Source organism: Lepisma saccharinum, chromosome 26 (genome assembly GCF_977018435.1).
Source record: "Lepisma saccharinum chromosome 26, izLepSacc3.1, whole genome shotgun sequence".
Lineage (NCBI taxonomy): Eukaryota > Metazoa > Arthropoda > Insecta > Zygentoma > Lepismatidae > Lepisma > Lepisma saccharinum.
The window spans coordinates 43,662,620-43,672,107 of record NC_139254.1 but is presented as its reverse complement, the minus strand read 5'-3'; the positions used below and the strand labels follow the sequence as shown (position 1 = coordinate 43,672,107).

The window sequence follows — 9,488 nt, the reverse complement described above, 5'->3', positions numbered from 1 at the left end:
CCCCTCCCTGGAAAAAATTCTGCGGAAGTCCACGGACACTTCCCTAAAAACACAACAATTACAAGAGGAAGAGAAATATCCTAGACATTTGTTGTAAAAAGAAATTGTCGAAATGCCAAAGGAAACTCGCATCACCATAGGATTTTTTTTACTTTTATATTTTTAAAAAAGTCTGGATGGCCCTCTAAGCGCATCCATCTATTATCAAAATGTTCATTTAACTTTGGAAAAATACTACGTTCGTTTCTCCAAAAGTAGGCAGAAAATTAGATAGTACCTTTCTCACAAATTACTTCCTCAACGGGTCTTACAATTCATTAGAAATAAGTCGTATTTAGAGACTTATCTCTGAAGGTGGCAACTGTGTCAACACTGCGAAAGTTCCCCAGCAGTGCCAAGCAAAAACGGGCACTGCTGGTGTCTTATGGTCTAACTCCTCCCCCCGCCACTTTTTTCCAGGATCATGGTGGAAATGTTCCCCGCTGAGACTTCTTCAACCCTCTGCACGTGTGTCAACTTGGTTAGGTCCATGGGCTAGGCTAGCTCTTCCGCGGCACGGACTGTTGCCTCGCGAGGGCACGAACGAAACAGCTGGCGATGCAGTGAGGAGGTTGGGGCGGTCGTCACGTCAGCTTGACCGATTGCAAGATTCTATCAATATAGTAATTTAACAATACTTAGGCGAGGTAGTGCCATGGCACGGCGGATCTCCCCCTTGAGCAACCGCTGAGTAGTGGTGTGTTAAATTTGTGCATTCTCCATTATCTTATGCACTACCTGTCTTCCGCTATACCCAACTCGGAGCTCACTCTGTCTACAGCGGCACGACGCGTGGTTTCTGCTAGAAATGCCAACGATCGGTAAACGCAGGAAACGTGACAGGGTGTATCAAAAGTGATATAGTTGACATTTAGTTGCTGATCAAGACGCGGCATTTTGTTGCTATATTTCTTAGTCCGTGACAACTAGTTGTTGTTGTTGAGTTGGTGTTTTAAGTCCACTTTATGCTCAGTAAGGCTAATCGGGACTGGACCTATAGTTTAAAGTGGGATCCGAACCACTATGTGCCTCCACCGGGTATGGAAACCGGGACACCTTGATTACAAGGCGACGACGCTATCACTGCGCCATCGGGGAGGCCCGCGACAACTAGTTCAAGATCTACATTGTATCTATCCTCTGTTGTGATCTAACAATGAGACAATGCGCATCTAGAAGCATGCATCCATAGCAACTGACAAGGCGCATTCTGTTGACCATAAACGAAAAATGAAAGTAAAGAAATATTAAAGGAAGGGTGCCATGGACCCTCTGGAAGCGATCCGCTTCAAGAACAAGAACTACCGTCTGGTGCAGCTGCTGACCAGGGAGACGCACTTCAGCCAGGAGGAGGTGGAGGCTCTGCTGGTCATCCACTGCCTCCTGACGAAGGGCGCCGGCGACATGAAGAGGAAGAGGTTCCAGGAGATCCTCCACAGCGCCTTCGACATGACGGACGACATGATCCTGGACCGGGTGTTCGCCGTGTGGGACGAGGACGGCGACGGCATCATCAGCATGAAGGAGTGGGCCAAGGGGCTGTCGGTCTCTCTGCGGGGGACCTACAGGGAGAAGGTCGACTTCTGCTTCAAGGTGAGAGGATACTTTAGACGAAAGCATTTTCCTTAACATTTATGCCATGACCAAAAAGCTACCGTGTAAAGTGAGAAATGTTATGGCATTTCTCAAAGATAGCATCCGTCCTATTTCCGTAGCATCTTTCGTAGCATAACCAATCAGAAGCGATCTCTAGATCACGTGTGCAGGCGTAATGGCGGCCGGACGAGATGTAAACAACGTATCACTTCACACTTTTAAAAGACGATAACTATTCAACCGAGAGCAATATCGCAAAATAAAATAAAGCAAATCAATCGATGAATCAATCGATCTTTATATATTTTGCAACTGTTAAAACAAGCTACTAAATTACATAAGGAACTTAAATACAGGTTTATGTACACCACTGATCGTTCTCCTTCGCACTCTTCTGACGACCGTGTTTCCTCCCCGATGGTACCCAGGAAGGTCGAGGGAGTCTAAGGGAGTGGCTATCTTAAAACAAATTGCCCAGCGGGGTTGGTTTCACCGCTGCAAACAGCGTTGACAGGAGAAATCAGATTACTTCTTCCTGCTTTCTGTGTCGCTCTTGGCAGAGGCAGTGTTGCTACATGATGGGGCAATTTCTCTTAGTTCAGGAAAATCTAGAGTCTATTTTAGGTAAAAAGGGGAGATTTTATGAACAATTCAGAATTGCCAGAAGATTTGAAGCTGTCGGTCTCCTATTTTTGTTTTACTTTCCATTCCTGCGTTGGTGCTTTATTTCTATCGCATCTAACTAATCTAGATGGGGTGTATAATATTTATATACAATAAATAGGAACTGTTGCAGAGAACCAGGTTAAATTTTTAGAATACGCCACTGAGGAACGTGGCCTTTTAGGCGTCCATCCATAGCAAGCACATGCAGTTACTCGATCTCTACAATAGCACACGTAGTGTGTGTGTGTTCTGCTATCGATGTAGAAGGCGAAAGAGATGGTGAAAGTCATGATGGGCGTCGCCAGACATTTTTCCAAGGGAGGTCGGTCTAATGATAAAAGTTGAATAGTCGATTAATATAAGTATTATTACCACGGTTATAAATATTATTATACAATAATATACTCGAAATAACAATAATAATTATTATTATTATTAGTATGTAAATGAGGACTCGATGCACCAAACGAGTAAATACCAACACAACTATTTTCCATTATTTGTTTTGCATTTTATGCAGTTAGTATCTGAATGCATTTTGATATTAACCTTTGCACGTCTCACTAAAGAAAAGGCTTTAAATGATAGTGGGATTTTTTTTATATAAAGTGTGTTGTCTGGCCTCCCACCTACAACTGTAATTATTAGAACTTTCAAAACTGTGAAACCATTTGCTCTTTGGATGGGATGGTAGAATATAACCTTTTCACTCAATGTTTTCGATCCAATGCCTTTTTACTTTGATTATTCTGTTTTAATACTAACTAAATGAACTTTATTTCTGTTCTTAATAATAAGAGGAACAAACTTTCGGCTTTCTTGTATTTTTAAATGAACAATGTCCATTTCCAAGGGGGGAGGGTTCACCGACCCGTTCGACCTCCCCCCACTCCCGAATCCCATGGTGATTGTAAGGAAAGCTGAGAGATTTTTAGCATACTAGAGGAAAAAAAACCTTGCCGCATGCAATGAAGTGGCAGTAAAAACCTCCAAAGTTTAACTACTTGCAACATAACTAGTGCAGAATTTAATTGATGAATTATTTATCCCAGGATAAACCATGGAAGAAGAGGGGGAAACATGGGCACTACGGTAAGGTGGCGTTTAGTGGTTTTTACATTTTAGTTTTGGGTGTAAAGAGTTTTGATTTTGTGGGTGCCAGCTAGTTTACCACCAATAGGTTTGGGGTATTGGCAAGGGTTGTGATTGAAAGCTCTTGGAGAATGTCTACAAGTTTCATCAAACTAAGTGGGTTGTTAGCAGAAGATTCTTTTCTACTATAGCCCTTGTCTGGTCTTACGGCAGGCGACCTACATGCTGTTGCCAGCATAGGCCTATTCCAAATGCAGACAGGCAGGGGGTGTCATGGTGATGTCACATATATCCATGAAACTGAAATATATAATTCTAGATACAAAATTATGAGACACATATTTTTTTGTATTGCAAAAAAAATATATTTTTGTACGACTTAGGCTGCTTCAAAGTTTGGGGCCAAATTTTCACAAGTTTTTGTGCCAAAAATTGTAAACAGCTGTTTCTCAGGAACTATTAAAGATATTTCGATTCTGTTTTTTATATGAAAGTTTATTGAAAGCCTTTTCAAATGCATATACAACAAACTTTATATGCAGCTTTTGGGGTGTGCTATGAATGAAATTTTAAGTGGTAGCCCCCTTTGAACAGCCAAAATCTCGAAAAAGCCACCCTAAAAAATTTTCAAAAGTCTCATAATTTTGTATCTAGAATAATATATTTCAGTTTCATGGATATCTGTGACATCACCCTGACAGATTTTCTCAAATCTGCCTGAATTGAAATGGATTTGCCCGCAAGGGAAGTGGGGATGGGGAATATGCCGCAGACCAACCAAACAACAGCGGTGGCGCCGAGAGTTACGACGTCGCGAGAGGAGATGCTACGCGCACCTCTTTCTACAAACTGCTGCGTTTCTCATCGCGCTGGATTGGTCGCTTCCCCATTTCCCTTGGCAGCATGTAGGCCTCCCGCCGTAAGCCCAGAAAAGAGCTATAGCGTCCGCCGTGGTCTTGCCTCTAAGAGAACTCCCGAGTGTGGTTATTTGGTGGTGTTGGTACTGTCTGACCTGTAAAGTGTATATCGTAGTGTACCTCTCATTCAGGAGATACACTCACCTTTGTAGAAGGCAGGAAATACGAAGGAATGCGTTATTTCAGCAAAATGCATTTCCAGCTACAGGAGGAGAGAGAGAGAGAGAGAGAGAGAGAGAGTAAGAGAGAAGGAGAAGAGAAAAGTAGGAGGAGTCTGGTTTTGGAGGATGTAAGTTCGGTCTTGGACTGGACAGTCGGTTTTTGCCTTGGAACGTGAACGTTTTTTTTTGTTGTTTTTTTGTAGCTAATCAGTGTCTTGGTTTTGGACTTTTAATCACTGTGTTATTTTTTTTTTAAAAAAATACCAACGTTTCGGAGGCTGAATCTGCCTCCGTCTTCAGGGTAACGTGTAGTCTGTTAAATCATATGGTATATATAATTGGTTACCTTGGAGAATTATTCTTGGTGGCCTAGGCTCCACCTCGTCTGTCGGTTACAAGGAACTATATATATATATGAATTTGCCAGGTAGGATTATCAGTGGCCCAGGATCCACTTCGTCAGGTGGCCACGTCAAGACCTATTTTTGTATGGAGGTTGCCAGGGAGGATTATTTTGCGGTGGCCCAGGCTCCACCTTGTCAAAGGATTGATGCAGTAGGATATCAACCCCCCAAAAAATGAAAAATGAAAAAAAAAAACTCCTTCAGTGCCGCTTATGTGTTACTCTCAGACCCTGAATGGTTGTGGACATTCAGTTCCCCCAGTGCGTGTGCTACACTGATCCTCGTTCGTATGCTGATTGGCCAAAGCAGGGTTGGATATGTATCTGCAAAATAATCCTCCCTGGCAACCTACATACAAAAATAGGTCTTGACGTGGCCACCTGACGAAGTGGAGCCTGGGCCACTGATAATCCTCCCTGGCAACTTAATGTATATAGAGGTCCTTGTGAACGACAGACGAGGTGGGGCCTAGGCCACAGAGAATAATCCTCCAGGGAAACCATTTATAGACACCATATGATTTAACAGACTACATGCTACCCCGAAGACGGAGGCAGATTCAGCCTCCGAAACGTTGGTATTTTTTTTTAAAAAAATGACACAGTGATTAAAAGTCCAAAACCAAGAGAGAACGTTTGTGTTTAAAGAGAGAGAGAGAGAGAGAGGGAAGGACAGTGAGAAGGAGAGGGAGATAGGAATACAGTGCTAGTAGTTCAGAAGTTAAGAGACAGTTTAAGAGACAGTGTGGGAGATGTGTGTGAGAGTTAACTTTGGGACAGTTATTGACCATCTCTTCGAACACGAGAAAGGTAATATCCTTTTCTTTCTAACGCTAACCTTGCCGATGCAGTTTTAAGGTCATTGCCTTCATGGCGTGGTGCTATGCACAGGGGAACACTTTACTTTTTACTTTTTTTTTTTTTTAGTTGTATAGATTAACGTTTATCTAGGTACCTCAGCAGATGAAGATTAAGCATAAGCGAGTAGCTATGAGCTACCCCTATGGTTCGATCCCGACACCGAGTGGTGTTGTACGATATTGTTGCACGGGCTATGTTTGCGAAGTTTTTCTCTTCTTAGAAACGCCTTTTACCTGCAGGTGTACGATATGATGGGCGACGGCAACCTGACGAAGGAGGTGATGACGTATCTGCTGAGGAACTCTCTGGTGAAGCAGTCGGGCGACGACGAGAGCGACGAAGGGGTGAAGGACCTCGTCGACCTTGTGCTGAAGAAGATGGACCAGGACCGCGACGGCATCGTCAGTCGAGAGGACTACGTGGCAACCGTCGACAAGGATAACCTCATGATGGAGTCCCTGGGCTCCTGCCTGCCCTCCAGGAAGGCTACCCACTGCTTCCTCACCAGCTTCACCACCAAAACTGGGAAAATGTAAAACTCACGAGCTTTCTAATGCTTAATAACAAGGAACCACGGAGCTGTTTTCTTGGACAGCTCGAGAATTTTCTAACGTCATCTGCAGCAAGCATTATCTAATAAAATACATTTCTGTAGTCAAATACTAATAGTAAAAGTTATGTGACCCTGTAATTATTTATCAAAGACAAACAAATTACACTGGTATTCATTTTTTTAACCTTTACTCGGTCAATGGGTCACATGTGACCATAGAAAATATAGGCGTAGTCGGCCGATGGGTCACTGGTGACACATCGTGCTGATTAAAAAGTTCATAGGACCTTCATACTTGTATGTGAGGTTGTAAACGCTGACAGATGTTGAGATAAAACTTTGAAATGTCATGTGGAAGAAAACTCACCCACCCAGGACCCCCTCCCCCCGACTCCAAAGTTACGTATGGAAGCTGGCGCGAATTTTAAATTTGTACACTTATTTGACAAAAAATGTTATAACTCGTAGAATATTTGACCAATCTACTTCGAGTAACTTTTGTTTTGCAGCTAAAACATCAGGACATGCAACGGTGCATTAATCAAAACGCCAAAGCTTATAAGAGGGGTTGGGTGGAACGCGGCCCCCAACTTTCAATGAAAAAATCATAAAACTGGGGAATTTGTCCCTCTTTCCCCGCTATTTTGGGAAGGGGCCGCAAACTTTAGCCTTATTTTAAAAGAATAGTCCTTCTCAACAGAATGAAAGTCATTTCATGTTCCTGGGTGCATTACAATATCGAATATGTGAAAAACTCCCCATTTTAATGATTTTTTTCGTTGAAAGTTGTGGGCCGCGACCCACCCAACCACTCTTATTGGCTTTGGCGTTTTGATTCCTGCACTTTTGGATGCCCCGATGTTCTAGCTGCAAAACAAAAGTTACCCGAAGTAGATTACTCAAATAGTCTCCGAGATATAACGTTTTTCTGAAATAAGTGTAAAATTTAAAAATCGCGCGCAAAGGAGGCGGCCAGAGAGAGGCTACTTTCGAAAACCCGCTCGGCGGTCTAAAGGTTAAACTCTTCTTACGCTTCTTGAAGAAGAATACTTGTTCTTTGTCAGTTGAAATGTTGTGAATTCATATGAGGCATCAGTTTTTCTCTATCACGTCATAACTATATAAAATAATTAGGTAATCGCAATTATGATTCCAGCACATAAAATAAGCATGGAGATATACAAACCATATTGAACTGATTAACAATATTTGGAAATGGTTAGGATATTTATACAAATGGTGCATAAGTAACCTATAGTGACCTTTGAAGTACATCAAAGTCCAAATTCATGGCCTCGTACGTCCGCTAGTAACTTTTCTTCAACCTTATTTTTAAAAAATTGGGTGCGTTATTTTGCACCCGTCACGTTGTACGTGCCCAGCGCGAAACCATTGCTAAAATAAACACATGTCTGACAACTAAAATTTTCTTACTGGGTTAAAAGCTGAGGCTGTAAATGGCTCATCACATTGATTGGTCTAGACCTGTTGGGTGCGTCGGCACGTATGACTATTTTGCACCCTTCAATGTATACGGGGAAATTATCCCCTTATCTAAAATCCTTACTTAAAAATTTAAAACAAAGGGCGTAAAAAGCATCTTTAGAAAAATTAAAAGTGCAAGGTTGTAAAGAGATCTGCAAAGATATACACAACACATAAAATAGTAGGAATAAACAAAAAGCGCCTTCTAGCTCTTATCAAAAAAGCTAAAAGTATTTGATAAACCACTGGAGGTCGACACCACTGAGCTACCGAGCCGGCCTGGCCTCACTTGATTTTTCACTATCGCTGTTTTACCTGCGTGGAATCGTCTCTGCCAGTGCAACGGGATCTGTTGCCTTTGAAACACAGTAGACTTCGACGTTGCCTGGTTCCTCCAAGCGTAGAGATGTAGGAAGAAGCTTGTTCCCCGTTACCGCACCCCACTCTTCCTGTCAAGTGTCACAAGCACATGTCAATGAAAAATGCAGGAAATTCCCAAGTTGGGATAGGCGCTACATTATCGACACCAAGTGATGACAGGATCTCGTCTACACTAACACCAAATTGTCTTGTAGCACACGAGGATGTAGTCGATACTCAGCCAGCCTTCTCTCGTCGGAGACGGTCTGATACAATGGATGCGAGGGCTTCGAGCGAAGATGAAGGTAGTAGTTCAGAATAAGCCACTGTCTACGTAAAAACAGCGACCACTCCGATGACTCAACATACAGACTCGCGACTGGACTAGTGCGAAATGCACCGTGACGCAACGAATACCTTCGTGATGAACAGTGTCGAGAATTCTAAGCCGAGATGGACGGGCGGACGAGTAGACAACACATCCATAACCGAGCTTCGACCTGATAAGTGAACGTTACAGGCGGGTCAGTACCGTTCTGTCAGCACCACCAAGAGGTATGGGCTAAAATGCGTAGACGGTTGAGAACTGGAAGAAATGAAAACTTTAACTGGCGAAGGTGAGGTTGTCATGTTAATTTCTTATCGAAAATGAGGTCGAAAAATCTGACCTCCGCAATTTGATTTGGTAGGCGGTAACAGGAATTTACTTCGGGGATTGAGTAGTCCATGTGCTTCATATTTCTCATCTGACTCCAGTTTCGATCAGGTCTATCATGATTGATTGATTGATTTAGTTTATTTTACTTCGCGTTTTGTGCCTCTTGGCTAATTTGCGAAGATGGGGATGAGTGATGAAATGATGAAATTGATGAATGGACATTCACAAACAACCAAACCCGACCGGGATTCGAACCCGGGACCCTTGGTGTCGCAGCGCGATGTGTTCAGGTCTATCAAAATCAGAAATTAATCATAAATAAAAACTATAATTTCAACTACCATAAATTTAATATTAAAACAATAGATAATAAAATAAATACATCTGCAATTCGATTTGACAAAGCAGTTAACATCCCCACAGAGTAAGAACAAACATTCTGATAATAAATTACTAAACAATATGAAACCAGTCCTAAACCATCTCAACCTAAAATAATACTAATAATAATAGGACAAACTCAACAAATAATGAATCTAAAATAATAAACCGATGTATTATAATCCTACTCCATATAAGAACCACTATAATTAATAACCATTGAATAAATGTATATAACTAACCCTATAAAGATTAAAGATATTCAATCAAATAATATTGTTATAATAATATTAAAACTATTCAAATTAATAATGCT

At 41.9% G+C, this 9,488-nt stretch overlaps 1 protein-coding gene across 1 annotated transcript; it reads left to right on the top strand.

The window, feature by feature from the left end:
* Positions 1–1,242: 1,242 nt before the first annotated feature.
* Positions 1,243–6,446, top strand: LOC145979509 (calaxin-like). Its single transcript, XM_083112449.1, has 2 exons — positions 1,243–1,632; positions 5,975–6,446. The coding sequence occupies exons 1-2, from the start codon at positions 1,303–1,305 to the stop codon at positions 6,269–6,271; spliced, it is 627 nt and encodes a 208-aa protein (XP_082968575.1). The 5' UTR covers positions 1,243–1,302; the 3' UTR covers positions 6,272–6,446.
* Positions 6,447–9,488: the final 3,042 nt, after the last annotated feature.

Bases quoted from the DNA above. Each gene is read 5' to 3' on its own strand.
- LOC145979509 (XM_083112449.1), top strand. From the start codon at position 1,303: ATGGACCCTCTGGAAGCGATCCGCTTCAAGAACAAGAACTACCGTCTG. The intron at 1,633-5,974 runs GTGAGAGGATAC...TTTTACCTGCAG, and splicing joins AGGTCGACTTCTGCTTCAAG to GTGTACGATATGATGGGCGA.